The sequence below is a fragment of the Arvicanthis niloticus genome, chromosome 1 (assembly GCF_011762505.2).
Source record: "Arvicanthis niloticus isolate mArvNil1 chromosome 1, mArvNil1.pat.X, whole genome shotgun sequence".
NCBI lineage: Eukaryota > Metazoa > Chordata > Mammalia > Rodentia > Muridae > Arvicanthis > Arvicanthis niloticus.
This window is the reverse complement of record NC_047658.1, coordinates 114,786,696-114,809,460: the sequence shown is the minus strand read 5'-3', so window position 1 is coordinate 114,809,460 and position 22,765 is coordinate 114,786,696. Positions and strand designations below refer to the sequence as shown.

General features: G+C 53.1%; 2 protein-coding genes across 5 annotated transcripts; both read right to left on the bottom strand.

Moving 5' to 3' along the window:
- Window positions 1-2,339: 2,339 nt before the first annotated feature.
- Window positions 2,340-15,997, bottom strand: Map4k2 (mitogen-activated protein kinase kinase kinase kinase 2). 3 transcript variants are annotated; one of them, XM_034502881.3, is made up of 32 exons: window positions 15,825-15,997; window positions 15,650-15,707; window positions 15,336-15,426; window positions 15,192-15,256; window positions 14,851-14,906; window positions 14,505-14,552; window positions 14,379-14,421; window positions 13,960-14,032; window positions 13,747-13,878; window positions 13,610-13,672; window positions 13,283-13,364; window positions 13,085-13,192; window positions 12,647-12,725; window positions 12,484-12,542; window positions 11,750-11,793; window positions 11,630-11,668; window positions 11,504-11,537; window positions 11,276-11,384; window positions 11,108-11,196; window positions 10,987-11,028; window positions 10,819-10,903; window positions 10,644-10,723; window positions 10,506-10,566; window positions 10,302-10,419; window positions 5,608-5,666; window positions 5,426-5,529; window positions 5,172-5,349; window positions 3,564-3,632; window positions 3,356-3,442; window positions 3,030-3,100; window positions 2,882-2,937; window positions 2,340-2,766 (listed from the first exon to the last, which is right to left on the bottom strand). In XM_034502881.3, the coding sequence occupies exons 1-32, from the start codon at window positions 15,918-15,920 to the stop codon at window positions 2,679-2,681; spliced, it is 2,466 nt and encodes an 821-aa protein (XP_034358772.1). In that variant the 5' UTR covers window positions 15,921-15,997; the 3' UTR covers window positions 2,340-2,678. The 3 variants fall into 3 exon arrangements, with proteins under 3 accessions (XP_034358772.1, XP_076772199.1, XP_034358780.1); XM_076916084.1 differs by lacking the exon at window positions 14,505-14,552 and having other exon boundaries at window positions 2,527-2,766; window positions 15,825-15,996; XM_034502889.2 differs by lacking the exons at window positions 11,504-11,537; window positions 11,630-11,668; window positions 11,750-11,793 and having other exon boundaries at window positions 2,527-2,766; window positions 15,825-15,996.
- Window positions 15,998-16,676: 679 nt separating this feature from the next.
- Window positions 16,677-22,349, bottom strand: Men1 (menin 1). 2 transcript variants are annotated; one of them, XM_034514195.2, is made up of 10 exons: window positions 22,228-22,349; window positions 21,405-21,865; window positions 20,371-20,579; window positions 20,061-20,189; window positions 19,805-19,845; window positions 19,636-19,723; window positions 18,886-19,022; window positions 18,365-18,500; window positions 17,675-17,839; window positions 16,677-17,476 (listed from the first exon to the last, which is right to left on the bottom strand). In XM_034514195.2, the coding sequence occupies exons 2-10, from the start codon at window positions 21,847-21,849 to the stop codon at window positions 16,994-16,996; spliced, it is 1,833 nt and encodes a 610-aa protein (XP_034370086.1). In that variant the 5' UTR covers window positions 21,850-21,865; window positions 22,228-22,349; the 3' UTR covers window positions 16,677-16,993. The 2 variants fall into 2 exon arrangements, with proteins under 2 accessions (XP_034370086.1, XP_034370076.1); XM_034514185.2 differs by having other exon boundaries at window positions 22,240-22,337.
- Window positions 22,350-22,765: the final 416 nt, after the last annotated feature.

Below are 22,765 nucleotides of genomic sequence, written 5' to 3'. Positions count from 1 at the left end.
CTCCACTCCAGGACCCGTGCCTAGGGAATAGTCCCACTTGCAGTGGGCTGAATCTTCTTTTTAAAAGACACACCCACAGACCAACCTGATCTAGACAGGACTTCAGCCATGTCTTGACTGTTCAACCACCCTGCTTTAGCAGATGGTGCATCCTGAGGAAAACTCAGAGAATATGGCACCTGCCCTGAGCTCCACATCACTTTCTCATTCCAGAGTCTCTTCTGCAACTTCAGGGCTTTTCCATGTGCCTCTTGGGCACAGGCCTGTTTGTTGAACATGCTAATGAGCCCACCCATGTTCTCTGTTCTGCTTTTTTCACACAGGGTCTCAGCATAAAGCTCTGTCTGGAAACCCTGCCTCAGACTCTAAAGTGCTGGGTGACAGGTTTGAGTCACCATAACTGCTGATGTGTCTCTAGTCACAGAAATGAGAAGGAGGCCCCATGCCATAGCTAATACTCACAGAGGATATCTGTATGGCACCCCACTTTGGCCAACACAACCACTCCAACCCAGAAATGCCACTTACAGGAATTGATCCCCACAAATACTGAGTGGCTCTGACACAGGAGTTATTTATTGCAATGTGGTATGTAATATTAAAGTAGAAATATATTCCATCAATAAAGATCTTTCAGTTAACATTAGTCACCTGAAACACATAAAATCCTGTACTAGCTATAAAAAAAAAATTGCCAGGTTGATAAAGATCTCCAGAATGTATTTTTATAAAGCCAGAAGGATATATAGAATATTTCCATGTGAATAAAAATATGTCAAATTGTTTAAATATCATAAATACTTCTAGAAGGAACTGGAGGACAAATGAGAAGGCAGGTTTTATTTTTGAGGCAGTCTTGTCTACATATAACCTTGGCTGGCCAGGCCTGGAATTCACTTTGTAGACCAGGCTGGACTACAATTCACAGACAGTCCTGCCTCCACCTCCTGAGTACTGAGACCACGGGCTTCCACCACAGCCTAACCTAGAATCTAGTATTTGAAAAAGGATATCTATAAACAAATACATAAATAAATCATGTCTTTCAGTGCATAGTCCTGGCTTGCCGTGTCTTTGGCTTGTGGCACCACCTTTGCTGGGAGCAAACAGTGGATCTTGCCTTTCACAGGCCCCTCACTTTGGCACACTATACCCCTAAACTTTTTCAGATGGACTCCTGCCACCAGGGATCACTGCTCTCAAGTCTGAGGCCAGTTCTCCCAGGGCACCTGGGATCAAGTGTTGTGAGCTGGGTGGAGAACATCTCTCACCCCTACTGCCAGCAACCCCCACCCCCCACCCACACACACACAAGAAATCTGGGCAACAGGAAGCTCAGTATTGCTCTGAGGCCCTATCTCCCCGGCCCCTCAGCTGACTTTGGGTCTGTCTCCCTGAGGACAAATAACTGTGTCCCTCTCCCTCCTCTGCCTTCCTGTTTTAGCCAAGCAAACCTCTTGGTCACTGGAAACCAATCAGAGCTTTGGAAGAGGGTAGTCAAGAGGATAGAAACAACCACAAGGCCCACAATCCTGCTCACATGAGCTGTCACCTACCCACCCTCACCCACCCATTGCTTCACTGAACTGGCAAATACTTGCAGCAAGCAAACCAGGCACCTTCTGCCAACATTTGTTCTAAATGTCAGGAGGTGACAGAGCTGGACCTTTGCTCCACATACCCCCTTGACCCTCCCAGGCCAGCCCTTATCTGTGTGCCCCACCATTCTTCAGTGGCTTTCAGCCAGTGTCTGGGGCCACAGGGAAGGGGACTAAGGGAGAACAATACAAAGCATAGACCACGGGGGAGATATGTGCCAGTGAGTTTCCTGGGTGCTGAGCTGTATGTTGGTATGGAGTGACTGCACTCTAAAGGAACCCACATCTATTTTCCCAGTCTAAGCTGATGCTTCACTGTATTATTACAGGCTTGTCACAGGACACTGCAATAGACAGGGGCAGGGTGCAGATCTCAGACATGGACATGGACTTGGTAGTTAGCTCCTTGGCTCACTTCCAGCATTCTCCCACAGACCACAATCAAGATCCTATTTGGGGCAAGGCTGCCCTGGACAGGCCTCTGCTTAAGAGTTCCCCTGCATGTGTCCATAAGACGCCAGATTACAGCAGAGGACTCAATCTACACAACTGAGTGAGGGCTGCTGGGGCAGGGACCACTGGCTTATGTCACCTGAACCTAGACTCCATGGACTGGCCCTTCCATGGTGCACGCCTGAGACCAAGTACTTAGAGAAAGGTGTCCTGCAAGAAAGATGGAGAAAAAGAGGAAGAGAGAGAAGGTAAGGGCTCAACTCCTCCACCTCAGAGGAACTAGTGGGATAAAACCAACCAGTTTTAATACCAATATAATTCTCTCTTAAATACATGTTGCCCAGGATAGAACCTGGGACAGGCTCTTGGCAGAAAGAATGAAAAGGAAAAGTGAGAAAGTGGAATGGATCAGCCAGGCAGCCCAACCTGTCCAGGGCCTCCTGTACTGGGGACAACTCTCAGGGAGGATAGGTGCTCACAGCTCCCTCTGGTCCAGTTATTGCTGGAGGTGGGTGGGCTGCCTCTCCTCTCTGCACCCAAACACTTCTCAGAACTAGGTCTGCCCTCTGAGACGCCAGCAGAGGCTGGAGGTGGTAACTGAGGCCTGGGCACCATCAGGGAGATAGCTCAGTAGCTGTTCTGGTGACCTGTGAGGATGTAGAGGTTGCTGTGTGCCCCAGGGTTGTCAGTGGGAATGCTTTCCAGGATGATGTCCCTGGTGGGGGGAGAGGCACAAGATGAGCAAAGCAGGAAAGTTAGGTGAGCCCAAGTCTAACCTGGGGGTCGCATCTGAAATAGAAGGTACATTTCACATACCACCTGAATCTTACCTGTGGGCCCCCAGCACTCGGAAAATCCTGGTCTCATCTGTAATCTCCTGGGTCACCTGGAAGGCAAGGAACCCTGAGACTATCCCAACAGTCATTTCTAAATAGGAGGCTCAGAGCTGGAGGCAGTTAGGACCCGAGGCCCACTTACCTCGTTGGTGTCCAGGCTTCGGCCCTGCATGCCATGGCTCCAGAATGCCAGCACACTGTCCTGCAGACACACTGGAAGAATGGGCTGTTAGCCCACTACCCCTGCACGCCATGAGTCCCTTCATCTTTGCCACAAGGTCCAGTAGCTGCTCCAGCCCCAACTGGACCCCAACCAGCCCACAGGGGTCCTCACTGATGCTGGGTGTCCAGGATGGTTCCCCAAAGGGAATAGAGAAACTACCCTGGTCCTACTGCCAACCCTGAGATCTAAGCCCAGCTACATACTACTGGACTGGATACTGCCATGCCCACATCTGGCTTACTCACCCACAGTCTCAATAGGGAAGTCAAAGGTTAGCTCAGGGGCAAGTGCAGCCGTGGGTTCCCCTTGCAGGTTGACGATTCTCACAGAGCCTGCACATGGAGAGAGATTGTGGATGGAGGATACCTGGCTCCCTGCTGGGATGGCAGACCCATAAAGCCTTCCTTACCAGCTCCCTCCACTGCCCTCCAGTCCCAATCCTAGGCCACTCACGTTCAAAGCTGACCAGGACTGTGTCCCTGTCCACCTGGATGACCTGCTGTGCAGAACCTGGGATCCCCTCTGTGGGCAGAGAAAGAAGGCAAGGCCGGGCTTGCTGAGCCACCAGTCAGTCCACTCTAGCAGTCCAAGGACTGACGAGGCATGTTTCAGCCAGCCCTAAACCAATAGCATGTTTCACCTCACACCAGCCTCATGGGGTCATATTCAGAACAAGGGACTTGTCCTGAGGCTTATTAGGACCCAGGAAAGGGTTTCAGGGTCCTGTGCAAGCCTACAGAAGGTCCAGGATCAGACAAAGCAGGCTGTAGATTCAGTTGCTGTGTGGCTGGCGCAAGTCACTTCCTCTCTCTGAACTTCACGTTTCTCTTTGGAAACTCAGACATAAGTTACCTATTTTACAGAGTCTTTGTAAGAATTAAGACTGAGGGGGTTGGAGAGATGCTCAATGGGTAAGGGCACTGGCGGCTCTTCCAAAGGATGCAAGTTCAATTCCCACCATGTACGTACAGCTCACAGTCACTTGTAATTCCAAGTCACTCTCTTCTGCCCACCAAGGCACGCATGCACAGGGCATGTATACATACATGGAGGCAAAGAATTCATATACATAAATTTACAAATACTATTTTTTAAAAAGCAGCAGAATTAGGAATGAAATCCTGTGGGGCTCCTGGCACCAAGAGCCCTTCCATTTCTACCCACTGCCCAAGCTTTCTCCATGGCTGTGTCCTTCGCTGCTCTGAGTGTCTGTTCCCTGCTTGGCCAGAGCCCCTCTTCCTGCTGCTGCTGCTAAGGCTTAAGCACCGCAGCCAGCTTTTCCTTGCCCTTTAATCATATGAGATTTTTTTTTTTTGTTTAGTTTGTTTGACTGTTTCATTTGTTTGGCTTTTTAAAGACAGGGTCTATTATATAGTTTTGGCTGTCCTGGAACATATTATGTAGACGAGGCTGGCCTTGAACTCACAGACCCACCTGCCTCTGCCTCCTGAGATAAAGCCATGTGCTACCATGCCTAGACTTGTTTTGCTTTTGAGACTGGACCACACTATGTAGGTCAGGCTGCCACTGAACTCTTATTTTTTTTTCAAAGATTTGTTTATTTTATGCATATGAGCACACTGTAGCTGTCTTCAGACATATCAGAAGAGGGCATTGGATCCCATTACAGATGGTTGTGAGCCACTGATGTGGTTGCTGGGAATTGAACTCAGGACCTCTGGAAGAGCAGTTAGTACTCTAACCGCTGAGCCACCTCCCCAGCCCCGTGCCACTGAACTCTGTACAGACTGACCTCAAACTCAGGATCTTCCCACCTCAGCCTGCTAATATTTATACCACCATGCCTTTTTTTTTTTTTTTTTTTTTTTTTTTTTTTTTAAAATAGCTTCGGATTGTTTCCCAGGCTGGCATCTATTTGTGGGTTCATGCAGTCCTCCTGCTTCAGCCTCAAATCACAGGCCTGTGCCACTGTGCCCAGGCTAGTCTAATGAAGTCTTTCATGGAAACCCAAATCAGAGAGCCAGGATTGAAGTGCCCCGAGCCCTGTGCTCTGACTTTCTCAAGCATGCCCTCCCTGCAGCACCCAGCTCTGCTGCTCACCAAGAGGGATGAGGATGTCTGGAGTCAGGCCAGCCTCCAGGGGCAAGACATGGAACAGGACTCGGCAGCCGGGTCCCTCGGGTCCCTCGGCGCCCACACACACCTGTGGCAGCTCCTTTCCATCTAGCACCAGCGGCTCCAGCATCCCTGCCGGGCTGGGCAAGGGGCTGGAAAAGTTCTGGAGGACAGCAGAAAGGCTTGGCTCTGTTTCTTCTGCAGGCATCCTGCCCCCTGAGGGCCCTCTGGTCTCTTACCTTCAGCAGCAGGAATTTCTGTAGTGGCTCATACCACTGCAGCAGAAGCAGGCTGGCAGGCAGGGCGGCCAGCAGGAAGGTACTGCCAGTATAGGGGTTTCGAACTGTGGGAGGAGGAGGTGGTGGTGGGCACGGGCTCAGCCTCACAGCACCTCTCCCAGTCCCATACAGCCAGCTCTTACCCACACGACACTGCAAGCAGCCTTTGGTATCAGGAATCTTAGTGGACAGGGCAAAGCGCCTGTAGGGGTCAAAATCAGCATATGTTCTGGGAGCCATCCATGGGCAAGGCCCCCTGAGTCCTGTGAGGTGGTCACTGTCATTCCTGGCTTTATGGATGAGACAGTAGGCTCAGCAATGTGCCTGCAAGAGCTGCAGGGGGCTGAGGTTCCGTGGGCATCATGGGCTCCCCAGCCTGGGCACACACGGGGGGAGGGGGATGTTGTTCTTTTGTTTAGGGTTTCTCTTTTTAGTTTATTTTTGTGTACTTGAATGTTTGCTTGCATGTATGTATGTATGTATGTATGCATGTATGTAATGTGTACTGATTTTGTGCCTGCAAAGATGAGAAGGCATCAGATCCCCTAATTGAGGTTAAAGGTGGCTGTGGGTTAGTTACCACGTGGATGATGGAAACTGAACCTATGTCCTCTGGAAGAGCAGGAAGGGCGGTGGGGTGGCTCTTAACCACCAAGTCATCCCTCCAGTCCGCTGTTGTGTTTAAGTTTTTGGAGAAAAGGAAGGTTCATGTAACCCAAGCTGCTCTCGAACTCCTGATCTTGCTGGATCCTTCCGCGTGCTGACCTTAGAAACCTGAGCCAACAAATCCAGTGCCACACACCTGTTCCCTTTCTTCTTTTTTAACTTCTCTTGGGCTGACTAGATAGCTCCTTAGGTATAGGTACCTGCTACCACCAAACTTACAACCCCAATCAATTCCTGGGATCCATGTACTAGACTGAGAAAAATTACTCCTGTAAGGCATCTTCTGACCTCCACTTGTGTATGTGCCAGATGGGTTATCACCTTCACCCACCCCCCCTAAAATAAGGCCTTTAATCCCAACACTTGGGAGGCACTGTCAGGAGGATCTCTGTGAGTTTAAGGTCAGCATAGTGAGTTCTAGGACAGCCAGGGCTATATAGAGAGACCCTGTCTCAAACAAACAAACTAATAATAATAAATTTAAAACAATTAAAAATAAAGCATTTCTTTACACTGAGTGATTGTGAGGACACACATCATGTCACATATGTAAAGATTCAGAAGACAACTTCTGGTCCCCCTTCCATCATGTGGGTTCCTGAGATTGATGTCGGCCCATCAGGCCTGGCAGCAAGCACCTTTTCCTGATAAGCTAAGATACTGCACCAACCCTCATTTACTTTTTACCCAGAGTCTTACTCTGTAGCCCAGGTTAGCCTGGAATTTGTAGCAGTCCTCCTGCTGTAGTCTCCCAAGTGCTCGAATTCCTGGTAAAAGTCACCGCTCTAGGTTCTGTGTAGTTTTAACAAGTCATCTGACCCCTCTACCTGTCTCCTCAGTGGCAGGTGAAGCAGCTAGTGTGGAGACCAGAAGCTGAGGCAGGTCCCAGCTTGAGTTTACTCAGTCTCTTTCAAAGACTGACAAACAGGCCCTGGAAGATGTAAAGACTTCAAATAGCAAATAGCCTGCATTATGTACCTAGGTGGGGCTCTGACCCTGTGGGGCAGGTGGTGGCTGTCTTATAGGGAGTCCCCCATGCCCTCAGGGGACTGACCACTGAGCCTGTTTCTTCATCTGAGGAACTGGGCTGTTAATACTGCAATCTCCTCCCTGTGACTCAGGTCCTGTCTGTGCTCCTGCCAGAACAAGCCCCTGGGAGGAAGCCGGTGTCTGCCCCGATGTGCTGACCTCTGCCCTCCCTCTTCCTCCCACTCTATCCCCAGCTGGCATCTGGGTAGGTCACAGGCATATCTGGACTGATACCAGCATCTGGTGTTTCCTCTTAAAAAAAAAAAAAAAAAAAAAAATCCAATGTTCTCCCCTTCTTTATGTTCAAAGTCTGGGAAGCCCTATGCCTAAAGGTCAGAACAGAGACTCAGGAAGGCCAGAGGGCACAGGGCACCAATACAAGCTTGGTGTGAGCTCTGTAGATAAGGGTGCTGCCCCAGGCCTGCCCTGCCCCATTAGCCTGGTCATAATAAAGTTGGAGATGCCTCCTGGCTCACTCTGCTGGGCGCTCCAGTTCTCTCAGATGGACTAGGAAGGTCCCACTCACAAAGAATTTGCATCTTTTGAAATGTGAATTTTCAGAAGGGTTTCATACTATAACATCAAACTTCCAGTAATCCTCCAGCCTCAACTTCTTGAATGCTGAGATGACAGGCATATAATTTACTTAATGTGGCAAAACCAATTTAAGCCCGGACTCCTATGTCATTCACAGCTGGTGACAGCTCCATCCTTCCTTCAACCTAGGTCAAAAGCCTTGCACTCACCCTTCACCCCCTTTTTCTTTCAAACACCACCCACCTATCACCAGGAAATCCTGCTGGCTCCAATGGTGAAACAGAAGGAGAACCAGACCATTTTTCACTTCCTTTACTCTTACTTCAGCCCACACCCCCATTGCTGGCCACCTATGCCTGCAACAGGCTTCCTATGGCCTCCCACCCCTCCCTCATCAGGGGCTCAGTCTTCACCGGGAGCAGAGATCCCATGAAGTGCCAATCACAGCTCACCAGCGACCTCCAGGCTGCTGTAAGTCAAAGCCCAAGGCCTCTCTGAAGAGACAGACCCTCGATGATCTCCTGTTCCTCAAGCAAGCTAGACTTGCATCTGCCCTAGGACCTTTGTGCTGGTCATCTCTTCTCCTTAGCCTTCCCTACAGATCTCTAGCTTCTTTGGAAAATTACATTTATTGGGGCTAGAGAAAGGCTTAATTGGTTAAGAGCACTGCCCCTCTAGAGGATCCGGGTTCAATTCTCAGCACTCACATGTCATCTCACAATTGTCTGTAACTCCAGTCCCAGGGATCTGACCTGGAGCCTCACACCAATGCACATAAAATGATTTTTAAAATTTTTTTCAGCCGGGCAGTGGTGGCGCACGCCTTTAATTCCAGCACTTGGGAGGCAGAGGCAGGCGGATTTCTGAGTTCGAGGCCAGCCTGGTCTACAGAGTGAGTTCTAGGACAGCCAGGGCTACACAGAGAAACCCTGTCTCGAAAAACCAAAGAAAAAAATTTTTTTCATTGCGCACATGTGTGTGTGTACGTGGGTGTGTAGGTATCAAGGTGTACACGTACGTAGAGGTCAGCAAATAGCCTTCAGGAGCTGGCTCACTCTTTTCATTATCAGGTGGCAGGCATCCTTAACCACTGAGAAATCTTGCCAGCCCCACACTCCTCTAAGTCCTAGGTTACTCCTACAATGCTAGGAACTAAACCTAGAGCCTCATACATGCTAGGCAAGCTACCTCACCTCACCTCACCTCACCTCACCTCACCTCACCTCACCTCACCTCACCTCACCTCACCTCACCTCACCTCACCTGTAGGCTACAGCCTCAGCCCTGTCCTCAGTCTTGGCTCAAATAGCACTTTCTCACTGAAGGCTTTTAGAACAGCCTTTTAAAGTCTTCTTCAGCCTGCCCTTCTCCATGGTGTATGCTCTGAGCCATCACTGCCAGAGAGCCCCATTTTTCTAGGTCTACCATCTACCTCCTTCACACACACACACACACACACACACACACACACACACACACACACGGGGGGGGGGGGGGGGGAAGGTCCCTTCAGTCCATGGATGTGCCTGAGCTCTGCACAATGCCAAGGTCATATGAGGAAGGTACCAGCTGCCTAATTACCTGCTAAATAGCTGCAACCTAATAGTCAATGCTGGGCTGCTTAGCTTCTGCAGTGGGCTCCTCCACACTGGTCTCCAGACCTGACCATTCCGCTTCCCAAATACCAGTCTACTGTAGCTCTTGATATGGCCACTATATTCTGTTTTCAGAGACAGGAACTCACATAGCCCAGGCTGGCCTCAAACTCAATAGGTAGATGAGGATGACCATGAATTCCTGGTTGTCCTGCCCCTATCCCCCCTGTACTAATATTACAGGCATGCAATACCATGCCCAGCTGTGTTTTGTTTTTGAGACAAAGTATCCCTATGTATCCCAGGCTGGCCTCAAACTTGAGATTCTCCTGCCTCATTCTCCTGCAGGAGCCACCACAGCAGCCTGGCTCTTAGAGTGAGTTGAACCATGCACCGCAGGAAGTATACTGACCAGTGCACAATGAGGTCCTTTGAAATGCTGATAGTACTGCTGTCCACTGGACAGAGTCCAAGTCCCAGGCAGAGAGGAAGGTTCAGCCACCAGCACAGCTCTCCGCCCTCAGGCCAAACACCACAGGGTATCCAGGCCTTGCTGTTTGGTCTTACCTGCACTCACTCTCCCCTCCCCTAAAGCCTTGAAATACACCCTCTAATGCTGTCTCTGCCTGCTGGCTTTCAGAGCACTCTCTCCAGCTCCCCCCACCACTACCCTGAACCAAGCAGTCTGCCAGGAATGCCCATGTCCTTTGTTTCTCCAAAGCAGGGTTTCTCTTGACGCATTGCCAGGCCCAGCTCTGGGCCACCGAACTGCAGGATGAAACCCACCATTTACGCCATCCAGAGAGCACGTTCACAATCACATCCTTTTGTGCATTTCAACAAGCCAGGTGGACAGGAGGGGAGACCGCCAACTACTAACCAGGAGGAAACAGCTTCAGAGATGGGAAGTGCCTAAGTGATTAGCTAAGACCCTGACAGTCTCAGGAGTGGGCGGAGTCCCACCCAGCAGGCACTATTCTGGACCTCCTATATACCCCATACCTGCTGACCTGGGGATGATGCGCTGAGTGATGCGGTTGGTAGGGATGGAGAGAGGTGCCTGATGCTGCAGTCTCCGCTGCTCAAACAGGCCTGGGAGGTCATGAGCCCAGATATGTGTGGATTTCCCTGAAGTGGAAGGGGAAGACCACTTAGGGCTCAGAGAAAGTTTGGGGAATGGTGTTCCAGCTGCCTCTGCACCCGCCTCCTCCTACCTGAGAGTGACAGCAACACATTGTTCACACAGTAGAGCCAGGAGCAGCGCTGGGAGATGAGCTGAGACCAGAGACAGTAGACAGGTGGTCAGCACCCAGCATCCTGTGCCTTTGCCCCCAAAAGCCAACCAGCCTCACCTTCTCCAATGTATCCTCATGCAGTTCATGCAGGTTGAGGGTGTAGATGCCTTCCTCAGCCCCTACCACCAGGAACTGGTCTGTAGGCATGGACATAAGGTCAGAGGCTGTCCCACATTCCTGGCCTAAGCTTAGGGTGTCCTAAGTTACTGCTTCTGCTGTACCCCTGGCCCACCTCGAGTCACAGGGTGAACCCAAGTGACAGCAGCATGGATCTGCAGGGGGCAGCCATTGAAGACCTTGGAGAAGCAGGCGCCCATCTGGGGAGGAAGTGAATAGCTGGTGAGGGACCCAGTGGCAATGCCAGGACAGGAGGGCCTGGGGACAGCCAGTGAACACTTACGTGCACCTTGGGGGTGGGAGGAAGACCATGGCAGGATGATCGCTGTGTGCAAGGGAGAGAAGGAGTCAGGGCCTAGGTGGCACCCTGCAGCCCCACCCCCACCCCTCTGCTGTCCTCTCACCTCATGATCCTCCCGTTGCTTCAGAGTAGCCCAGGCGGTGGGCAGCAATGGGGGGCTGCCAGGGCCAGCTGGAGGTGCTGACAGGGTACCTATATACACAGACCATAGTGACTCCAAGCCCCAGTCATACCCCAGAATTCCCCATGGGCTGCCAACCCTGGGCCTCACCTGGGGAGCAGGACTGGGCATTGTCATTAGATGTTGAGTCAGTGTGGGGCAGCCCCAAAAATGGGGCCCGTTTGATGGTTCCAATGGCATCATCTGGGGAGTCCAGTTCCTGGCAAGAGGGTCAGAAACAGCCTGGCCATCAGCAGGTGCCCCCCATGGTGCACTTCTGCCCCATAGCACTCTATGCATACAGCTTACTTCCCAGCTCTACCCTCTTCCAATCCACACCTGGAGTTCTAAGGCTGGCCGGATAGTCAGGCTCCTAAGGGACACAGCAGATGGCACAGTAAGGGTGAGGGGGGACTGTCCCCCAGGCCTAGAGGCCCTTCTTCACCCCAGGTATGGGTCCCTCACCTTTCCTCCAGGGCCTCCTGGACTGACTGCAGCAGGCTCCTGGGCCAGAGGAAGGGGTCAACAGTCAGTCTTCCGAAAGACTCAACTGGCCCCTCAGCTTCCCCAGCCTCGCTCACTCACCCACTCAGTTCCTCTTTTCCCAGGAGTGTCCACTCCTCCTCCCACTGGAGGAGACCAAGGCAGAGACACCAAAAGAGAGATGAAAAAAAAAAAGAGAGAGAGATTTCAAGAGATGAAAGGGAAGAGCCAGGAATGACCTGGAATTGAAGGCATCCCTAGACTACAAGGTGAGTTCCAGGCCAGCTAGCATAAGTTAGAGGATCCTGCTCACATTAGCAAAAAGAGAGAAAGCAGGAGAGCACAGACTGATGGAGACTATTCTGTAACAAGCAAAGACTTGTGAAAGACAAAACAACAAAAATAAGAGAGAAAAGACAGACAGGGAGATGGAGGAAGCCAGCAAGCCAGCAGGGCAAAGACTTGGCCACTGTGGGATCAGAGAAAGGAACTAGTGACAGATAGTTAGAGGAGACAGGGTGACATGGTCCTGTAACAGGCAGACTGAGAAATATGGCCAAGTGGGGAGCCCTTAGTCCTGTGAAACCTAGCTTTCAAAATGGTGTGGCCAGCCTTCCATTTCCCAGTGCTATCTAAAGGGAAATGGCGAAGGAGGATCCTCTAGCTCAGGACCCCAGGTGACACGAGCCCAGGGGTAGCCTCCAGCCTGGGACCCCAGGTGACATAGGCAACCCATGCTTCAGACTGGCTGTGATTTGGGATATTCCATCTGCATCTACACACCCAACTCCCCTGCCCCTGAACTCTCCTCTCCACACGCACAGCCAGTGCCTCACCGGTTCATTGACAGGATCTGTCTCCTTCCGGCGAGGAGCACCAAATTTCACTTGGTGAACTAGGGAACCAGTGTATTAGATTAGGAGGGGGTTAAAGTCTCAGAATGGACCCCCAAAATAACACCAGTTCCACGGGTGCATTTAGCCCCACCAGAAGACATACATTGGATCTCGGAGGGGGTCCTCTCAGCTGGACCATGATGGCTCCGGGAGTGGATGGTGTCTGGAAACATATCATGGGTCTAAGAAAGAACACAAATAACAGACTTGCATCCAGCACTCACCTCTTGCGGGGCGAATTCTTCCAGGTCTTGACACCCATCAGGTGTCCTAGTCTCCTGACAGCCCTTTGAAATTACTATGAAATAAAACAGCCCTCCGTTCACAGATGGGAAAACTGGCACAGAAACATCAAGACACTTGCCAAAGGCCACACAGAAAGGAGGACCGCTTAGTCATAGTCATGCTGGCTTGGACCTGAGGATGTACAGTGGGGCTTGACTAAAGACAGGCTCTGCTGAAATTCCACAGGTCACAAAAATTCTGATTTATACCACCTTCCCAGCAGGCCAGGTTGACCCAGCTCCCAGTCCCCCCTTACCTCTAGTTCACTGTCTTCAGGGGAGAGGGTTCCCAGATGGGGGTCACTGGCCTTGTCGAGGAGCTGGGTAAGGAGGGCTGGAGGGAGTTGCTGGGTCGTGAATGGGTGCTGGAGGAGCAAGGGGTGAGGAGGTTGCTCCCTGTCCTCCAGGCCTTGTCTTTGAGCCCCAAGTCCCCAGGCTCAGCCCCTGCCTCCCACCTGCAGAAGCTTCTCAGCTGTAGGCCTCTTCTTGGGGTTCTTGGTTAGGGCCAGCTTGAGGAAGTGGTGGAAATTCTGGGTCCTGGTGGGTACAAAAGCCCCACCCGCCCAAACCCAGGGTAAGCTTTGCAAAGAAGCATCCTGTCAGTTACCCTGGCTGGCCACCAAAGGACCAGCAGCTTGGTCAGTGCTGCTGTTGCACCATAGGAGTGCCTCCATCACAAGCCGCCAGCCCTTCTCCCCACCCCCGTCCCACTGCCTACAGTGGGAACCAAGCTCAATCCTTGGCAAGCCTCTGTCTCATGGGGCCTTGGCTGGAGCCCTCACCAACGTGTCTTGTCTTTCAGCTTGGGTGGTTGGAAGCTGCTTTTCGACATGAGCATCAAGGCCCTGGGGAGGATATGAATTCATGGGTCAAGGGTCGGCAGGGCAAGGGTCAGGCAAGGGGCATGTGCTAGGCTGACCTCATGGGGTGCAAGTGGAACAGCGGTGGCTGTAGCTCGCCCAGCTCAATGGCAGTGATGCCCAGGGCCCAGACGTCACATAGCTCATTGTAGCCACCCTTGCGTTCCACGGCAGCAACCTCTGGCGCCATCCTAGAGTCAGGGTCACATACATATGAGATGGACAGATGCCCTTCTTGTGGCCACTACCCCTACTGCCAGGTACCATCTTACCAGTATGGAGTGCCAATGAAAGACCGCCTCTTGGCCACAGATGCTGTCAGCTCGCCTGACACCCCAAAGTCCGCTGCAAGAAAGAGACTCTTACCAGCCCCAGGGTCTCACTTGGCTCCCAACCCAGGGCTCAGGCTATACCAGGTAGGGCTTGGGTCCAGCCACAACTGTCCCAAGTCAGGCCAGGCCCCTCTTCTGAGATGGGTCACCACCCTTCCATCTCTAAAAACTTGATCCCATGTTAGATCCCTCCCAATCCAATCTCACCCAGCCAACTATCAGCAGGCAAGTAATAATGCTACATCTAAATGGGGAAACTGAGGCTCAAGAAATAAAGTGACTGGGATCTCCAACACACAATCCTACAGTCCCTGAGCCCCTGCTGAACCCTCACCCACATGGCATCCCCCAGTACTGACCCAGCTTGACATCACCCTGCAGAGTGAGCAGAAGGTTGGCACCCTGGGGGAAGACACACAGAAAGGACTGTGTCAGGTACCTGGCAGCTTCCTCTTCATTTGAACCATGCCCTTGGCTGACCCTACCTTAATGTCTCGGTGAATTTTCCCCTGAGAATGCAGGTGGTGGAGCCCCTGGGGACAAACAGAAGTCTCTGAGGACAGCTACTTTGCACTAATTATCTCTTCTGAGCCCCTCCTCAGGACTGGGGCCCCCCACCCAAGCTGCTTCCTCCACCCCTCTCCCCAAACAGGAAGTGACTGAGCCAAGAGGGAAATAGGCTGCTTCCGGCTACAGAACTGGGGCCCCCTCCCGCTAGGACCTAGATCCCCTGAGCCAGCCCATCCCAAGGTCCGAGTCTCCCACTGGCCAGATGGGTTGGGGCCCACACTTCTGAGGATTCCAAAATGGGTGCTGCCCACGAGCCCGTACCTTCAGTGCCTCCCGGCAAACATAGGCAATCTGCCGTTCTTCCAGGGGCCCAGTGGCTGAAACCCAGAAGGAGGGCTAAAGAGAAAGCCTGAGGGATATGCTGACCCTCCCTACCCACCCTGCATAGTGGGAAAGCAGCAGGCACCACTACTGCAAAGTGATGTTAGCCACATTTCTTCCAGGTTCAGGCTGGGAAACTGAGCCCAGAGAAGGACAGTATTTCTCTCAAGGTCACACAGCCAGTCAGAAGCTAAGAGGAGCCCAAGTTCAGCCAGGAGGATGCCCTCCTAACCCTATGTTGGGATTGGGAAAGGCCGTGTCCCATGGAGTCTGGCTCTCACCGTGGTAAATCTCCTGCAGTGACCCTCCTCCACAGAACTCCATACAGATCCACAAGCGGTCATTCCTGGGGAGACAGAGAGCTGGGGCTGGCACAGTGCAGTACACACGAGGGCTGTCTGGGGCAAGAAGATAAACAACCTCACCTGAGGTAGCTGCCGATGTAGGCCACGACGTTGGGGTGGCGGCATTCTCGAAGGATGGTGATTTCCTGCTGAAGAGAGCTGATGTCGTCCCCTGGGGAGCACAAGGCATTATGGGGGGGGGGCAACGAGTAGCCCAGACTCTGTCCCTATATGCAAAATGAGCATAGAGTATTTCTCTCCTCGCCGAGCAGGTGCCAGACCTTAGTTTGTCCTGGGGTCAGCTTCGCCGGGGGTCTAGAAAATGTCAACTCTCCGCCCCCGCCAGCTCACCCGCCCGCCTCCCTGGAGCACAGAGGCCCCACCCGGGCCCACACCTGGGTCTAGCTTGACGATCTTCACCGCTGCCAGTTCGGACGTGATGGTGTCACGGGCCTGGGGGCGCAAGGCGAGAAGCGGGTAGGGGGGGCGGGGCCAGGGCTCCCGCGGCGGGACATGAAGATGCACCCTCCTTCTGTGCTCCCGCCCGTCCCGCAGCCCGGCTCAGCGCACCTTGTAAACGTCGCCATAGGTCCCGGCCCCCACACGCTGCAGCAGCTCGAAGCGGTCCCGCGGATCCTGCAGCGACACGTCCCGCAACAGCGCCATGGCCCGGCGCCGGACCGGCCGGCGGGCGCAAGCTGCGGAGCCGGCGCGGAGCGGCGCGGGGCGGGGCGGGGCGAGGCAGGCGGGCAGGCAGGGGCAGCACCGAGACTCGGAGGCCGTAGGGGCGGGGCCATGCTGGGGCGGGGCCAGCCCGGGGATGCCCCGCCGCCCGCCTGGCCGAGAGGAGGCGCCCTGGTTGCACGGGGAAGTCCCTGAGGCAGGGGAGGAGCTTAGGTCCCCCTCCCAAGTCTCAACACGCTACAGGTGAGGAGCATGAAGTTCAAAATCCTAAGACAGAGCAAAAGCGGACATCCATCCCCGCTCCATCCCCATTCCCAGATGAAACACATACATCTCTCTTTTTTTCTTAACAAAATGTATTTATCTTCCTTGGAACTGAAAAATAAATCTATGTACAAAACAGGAAGAGACTGGCCCTCCCCCACCCCGTGCAGATTTCCTCCTGGGACCTCAGGGAGGTTCCCAGAGGGCTGGAAGAGGTCCTGCTCTGTTCTCGGGCCAGTTTGGTCAGGAAGGGGGCGAGGCTCAGTATTCACAGATAAGAGTCGGAGCTTCATGTCCTGGACTCTGGGGTTCGGGAGACGAGGAAGATTTCCAAATTCAGGCAGCAACGTGTAAGTTCTTTGGGGTAGAGGACTTGGATTCCCAAAGGCTGGAACTCGATAAAGTGCGGAAATCAACCCCCACCCCCACCCCACCCCCGTTTCCAGGTAGCAACTGTGCTCTAGGGCTAAGGTCAGTCTAGCCCCCAAGTGGGAGGAATGCCAAACTGTTCAGGGTTCCTGTCATGGTCCATTGAATTGTGGGGGTTGGACCTGTAAAGAATGGCTGCACCTACAATGAGGTTCCAATCGGCTGGCTGGTGGGAGATGAAACCTAAATTTTAAGAACGGAGCCAGGGCTCCGGGGCCTGAAAAGGGGCTAAACGAAGGCTCCCAGTCACTGCAGGACAGCTCTGGGCTGTGGGCGGAGTCTGGGCTTGAATTAGAAGACTAAGGTGAAGCCTGCTGGGAGTGAGGGCAGGCCTGGGGCCTTGTCACAGAATCCTGAGGAGTTCAGAGGCCCTTGCGCTGCCGCTTTAGGAAAGAGAGTGTGTAGTCGCTGGGTGTGGACACTTTCTGTTTCTTCATCTGCACTTGCGACTGTGCCGTGAGTTGCAGCTTGATGGCGCTTGAGTTGATCTTGGTGGCCACCAGTAGCTCCTTCATGCCTTTCATCTTCTCACTCTGGAAAGTGAGCACTGGGCCCTCTGGGGGTGGTGAGGCTGCAGGTGCTGGAGCCTGAGCAGCACTGCTGACTTCAGGGCCCCGGGTAGTACCTGAGACAGTCCCTGACGTTTTCCTGGGTGGTCCTGACCCTGCACTTTGCCCTGAGCCTGGGCCCTTGTCCAAAGCAGGCTTCTTGGGTGGCGGTGGCTCCTCAGGCTTGGACTCTCGGCGGGGACCACGCCGACGGCCTTCTCGGGCTTCATCGCCCCATGGTTCTTCAGCCTCTGCTGTCTCTGCTTCCCGGCTGACTATGTGCACCTTCTGCCGCACCTGAGCAAAAGCACAAGCCAAATGAAAGGCTGTGGATCACCAGTGGGACCTCCAGGCTCAGCTCCTGGCCACCCCTCTAGGAGTGTCCTCTCATCTGTACTCATAAACAGCCATATGCAATATAACCTCACTCCCCTGTGGCTACTGTCACCACCTGTAGTTCCCATGCCCTGGATGCCCTGGATGGGACCCTCTCACCTGTCCCTCGAAGCGGCCTAGGGACTGCACAAGGAAAGTTGCCCAGCCTACGTGCAGTACTGGTGTGGGACTACCCTCCTCCCATTTGCAGATGCCATCATAGAATCTCAGCAGGTGGGCAAAGCACTCAGGGTCCTGGAGGGCAGAACCTTGGCCCTGGGTGCCCTAGATAAGAGGGAAGGTACAGCAGAGGTCACACAGTGTGCAGGCCAGGCTCTACCTGGGCAAAGCCTTAGTTTCAGGGAAGGCAAATCCAGGCTGGGACTTCCTTCCTTTTTTTTTTTTTTTTTTTTCGTTTTTGTTTTTTTGTTTTTCAAGACAGGGTTTCTCTGTATAGCCCTGGCTGTCCTGGAACTCACTCTGTAGACCAGGCTGGCCTCAAACTCAGAAATCCGCCTGCCTCTGCCTGACCTCTTTCCTTTTATAAGGCCAACCCTTAGTTCGAGTGAAGGGAGGAGCAAGCGCCTTTCCTTACCTGCAGTCTAGCCCAGGTTAGAACTTAGCCATCAAAAGAGATGGACCATCAACCCATTTACTTAAAGGCTTTAGCTCTAAAACACCCTAAAGTACTTTCAAACACAATCCCAGGATATCAGCTCCAGCAAAAGAGAATTCCCAATCCTGTCCATGTAGTTCAATCTATGTATGTGCCCAGGAAGGAGGGTGCACCAATGGAGTCCAGCCCTTCACCTGGGCTTGTTCCCCTGGCCGCTCCTCGCCTGCTTCTAGCAGGCTGGCTGCTTCCTTCAGCAGGTTGGGGATGACATCATTGGCCACTTCAAAGAATTCCTTGTAGATCTCCTCATCCTCCCGGCAGTAGTTGTAGCTGTGAGAACACACAGGATTCAGTTGACAACTGTCCCACAATGGAACATCCCACTGACTAGGAGAGAGGCTGGAGACCTTGTTCACCCAGCTGATGGTGATTTAGTCCAAGGCAAGGTTAGGGAGCGGGATGTGGGGGCTGGACTACAAGTTGGGCAGAGACAGCGGTACCATGGAAAACACAACTGACTGTAAAGCAGGATCAACTGGGCAGAGGAGTGAAGGGGAGGAGCTAACCAGGGGCTCTCACTTCTGAGGTAATGGCAGCCCTGGCTGTGCAGGGGCTGAGCAGAGAGGACGGAGCTTGGGACAAGGTCTTACAACTGGATGACCGATTGGAAAGTCATAGAAAGGACAGGCTGGAGGCCTGGCAGGGGAATCCTCACTCTTGGATAACAGTGGCAGTGTCGGCCCAGGCCTGCAGGGCTTCGCGCACATTGCGGTTACGACAGTGGTAGCCAGCCAGGTACATGTAGGGGTAGATGTGTTCATCCTGGTAATAGGTCTTAGCTGAGGCAATTCCCTGGAGGATGGAGCAGAGGAATCTCAGGGAGGCAGCCCCCAGCTGCCTCATCACTGATACGATACAGAAAGAAGATGCCAAAGGGTCCTCCAGGTCTCTAATCCTGGGTCCATTCCCTGCTGGCCCCTTTGCCTGGTGTTCTCCACTCCCTCCCACCTCCATCCCAGGCCTGGATCTACAAGCCTGCTTGCTAAAGCAAGAGCAAACAGCAGAAGTGGTGACCCCACAAAACAAGGCCTAGAGTAGAGCAGAGAAACACTCAAGCCTGGGGCAGGTCTCTTCCAGCATAGTCCTGTATAAAGACTTCTAATTCTAAGCCCAACCATCTTCCTACCACAAAGAGCATGCTAACATCTCTCCACAGTGCTACCACAGGCTACAGCCAGGATAATAAAAAGCAGCTGAAAAATGCAGGGCTTGTGGGATAAATTCAGGGTCTGGCACTTCTAGGCTAGGGAACCCAGGGCTCTTCTTACACAGAACTACCCTCATTACACACATGCCTTATACAAAATAAGGCAGAAAATACCCTCCAGAACACAACGTTCTTCCTTTTTCACCTATATCCTTTCCAGCCCCAGAAAGGAGCTGCTGTTTTCTCAAATGCCCTCACCTTGTGATAGAGGGTGAGTGGGTCTGGTCGACCAGGGGTGGGCTCCAGCTCTTCCAGGTCTGCCAAGTTCCCTAACGCCATGGGGTACCTGGGAACAGATCATAAGCTCAGGCTATCACTCAGCTCCCCGATCCCCCCAAGGCCTATCTGATCACATCCTTCTACTGACCTTTCCAGATGTCCTAGGTCATACAGCAGCCAGAGCAGCTTCTAGAGCCAAAGGGAGAGAAGCGCAGTGAGCAGAAGGGAGCTGTCAGGCAGAGAGTTGACCAGAAGCAATAGGGCCTTTCCACCAGAGAAGGACTAGGATTCAAGACCCGCAAAGCCCTTCATGTCTCAACTCTACTTTCCCTTGCACATTGAGAATGATCAGTCCATTTTACAGAAGGGTAAGGGAAGGCCCTGGGCAGGGGCAATCTCCTCACCTGCTGTAGTTGCAACAGTTCCAAAGAGTCAGTGTGAAGATCAATGGAAGGGTTGATGGCACACACCATGAACGCCACCTCCATCTTACGGTCACAACGCATGTATGATCCTTTCAGGTACAGCCAGCTCTTGGAAAGGGAGAAAAGCAGACATTTCACTTTGTGCCTGCTCTAGGGTATGGCAACATAAATCAGTTTGTCTGCCTTCCCCCTTGGTACTTAAAACTCAGAGGGGTGATGGGTTGAGGGGAGCCTCAGACTACTTAGGCTCACAGAAGGAAAAGGGCAAGATGGAGGGAAAATACAATACCCGCTCAGCCACACCAGCATTGACTGTCTGGCCTCTGCGATCCTCGTTGCCTTTGCCATGCCAGGTCACCTCAGCTGTCTGTTCCCCATTGGGCCCAAACACCACCCAAGCATGATCCTCAGACAGGGCCAGGTGGACATCTCTGAGACCCAGAGCCTGGCAGGCCCCTACCACTGCAAAGGCCACACCCGAGCTGTCCAGTTTAGTGCCTGCAGAAGAAGGCAGTAATGAGAGCACTGTCCTGGAAGAAGGGAGCCATGCCCCTCACACCTCTCAAGCCTATGTGCAAGCTTCACAGACTCCATGCATTATGTTCACCATTTTATGGTCACAGCATCTCCCTCCCGATAGCCCAACCCCAGCAGACCTTTCTGGATCTCAGGTCAACCCAGCCAGAAACTCCCTCCCTTTTCTACACCAGGCACTTCTGTTAACATGACTTAACCCAGTGTCTTACACCTATACACCTATCAGACTGTATCAGGGAGAGCAAACCCATGACCCTATGAACCCCCATCCCTCCCTTCCTCATGTTCTGATTTATCGCCACACTTTTTTTCTGCTAAGCTCATAGGTGGCCTCAGATTCTGCACGGAGAGCTGAGGAACTTTGTGTGTCCTTAAGAAGCGTAAGCTTCTTGAGCACAAGCCCGTGCTTTCTTTCAAAACATTTTCATAGGTACCATCTTAACTGTCAAATGTATCCACCTCTTTGTTCTACCTCCTCATACTACTACCACCCTTTCCCCATATGTTGGGCTGCCAGATTCCTGTGGCTACTCAATGGCAGGGCTGGGGGTGTTGAAGAACAAGAGATTAAGATCTGGCACCAAATGATCAGGTTCCAGTCCCAGCCCTGTCATTCTGACATTCCCCTCTTCAGGATTTTCTTTCCACAGCTGCGATGGAGAAATAATACCTGCCCCACTACAAAAGGTTTACAGGTCTCAAAAGGGCTATAAACCATATTGTTCAGACATGAGAGGAGGTAAGCCAACATTCATTTGCTCCCCTGACCACCTGTCTGAATCCAACCTGTTATGAAGCTGAAGAGGGACTGGATGTGGGCCCGGTCCTTGAAGTAGGAGCGACTGAGGCTGTTCCATATGACATCCGAGACCTTTTTTACCAGTTCGCGACTAGAAACGCCCCCCTCTCGAGGATAGAGGGAGAGGTCCACAGCGCCGCGGATCTGAGCGGTGAATCGGGCATAAAGGGCAGCAATGATGGACAGGTCGGCCACCGGGAAGTAGGTGAGGCCGCCAGGTGGGTCGGGTGCGGGGCTGGGCTGGAAGGTGAGCTCGGGCACGTTGGTGGGGATGACACGGTTGACAGCCAGGAAATGCTCCACGAAGCCCAGGACCAAGGAGAGGAGCACCAGGTCAGGCTCCTCTCGGCCCAGCTCTGCAGCAAACAGGCGCACCACGTCGTCGATAGAGCGCAGAGGGAACAGAGTCTTCTGGGCGGCCTTCAGCCCCATGGCGGCGGGCGGTGGCCTGCGGGCGAGCCGAGGGAGGGAGGGTCGGGCTAGGAGAGAGAGCCCCCTCCCAGGCTCGGCTAAGGCTCTACCCTCCGCCACAATTCTGCTTCGCCAGCCGCTTCGTCCTGCGCTCACGGGCGGCGGCTCGGTTTCTGAGACCCTTCAACCAAGGCTATGGGGCCTTCTAGTTTCCTACAAACCCGGGACCCCCAGACCCGATGAGACTGCGTCCCAAAGACCTCTTGGGGACCCTCAAAGGCCGCCCCTCCCGGTCCCTACAATCTCTACCCGGCCCTCTGAAGCCTGTCCAGAAGGCGAACCCAAACCAGCCTCCCACAAGTCCCAAGGAGAGTCCTGGCTTCGGTCCCCCGAGCCCACCTCCGCGCTTACATCCCACACAAGGCACCGCGGCACCCGCCGCCTGAAGCCTGCTGGGAAATGAAGTCCCGCGCCTCCTCTGCCTGCACTGCCTGCCGGGAAAAGGGAGTTCTTGCTCACCCCGCCCTCCCTAAGTCTGAAATGACAGTCAAACCCGCAGTGTCTTATGGGAGAAGTAGTCCTGCTGCTCCAAGGCGGGTAAGCTGCGCTCCTCAACGATTGGTCATCTACGATCACGCCAGGCTCCTCGGTGCCTTCTGGGAGATTGTAGTCCTAGGACAAAACTCTCGCACAGTGGCGCTGCTGCAGTGTGTATTACGACCAGTTTAAGATGTGAGGGAAACTGTTGTCCTAAAATACAACAAGGAGGCTGGTTCAGCTGTTTAGAGCTCTTGTTGCTCTTGCAAAGGACTTGGATTCAAGTTCAAGTCCCCGCACCCACATTGTGGCTCACCATCTTTAACTCCAGTTCCAGAGGATCCATGCCTTCCTCTGACCTCCACCAAGCAAGACGTGGTACACACACATAAAAAAAATG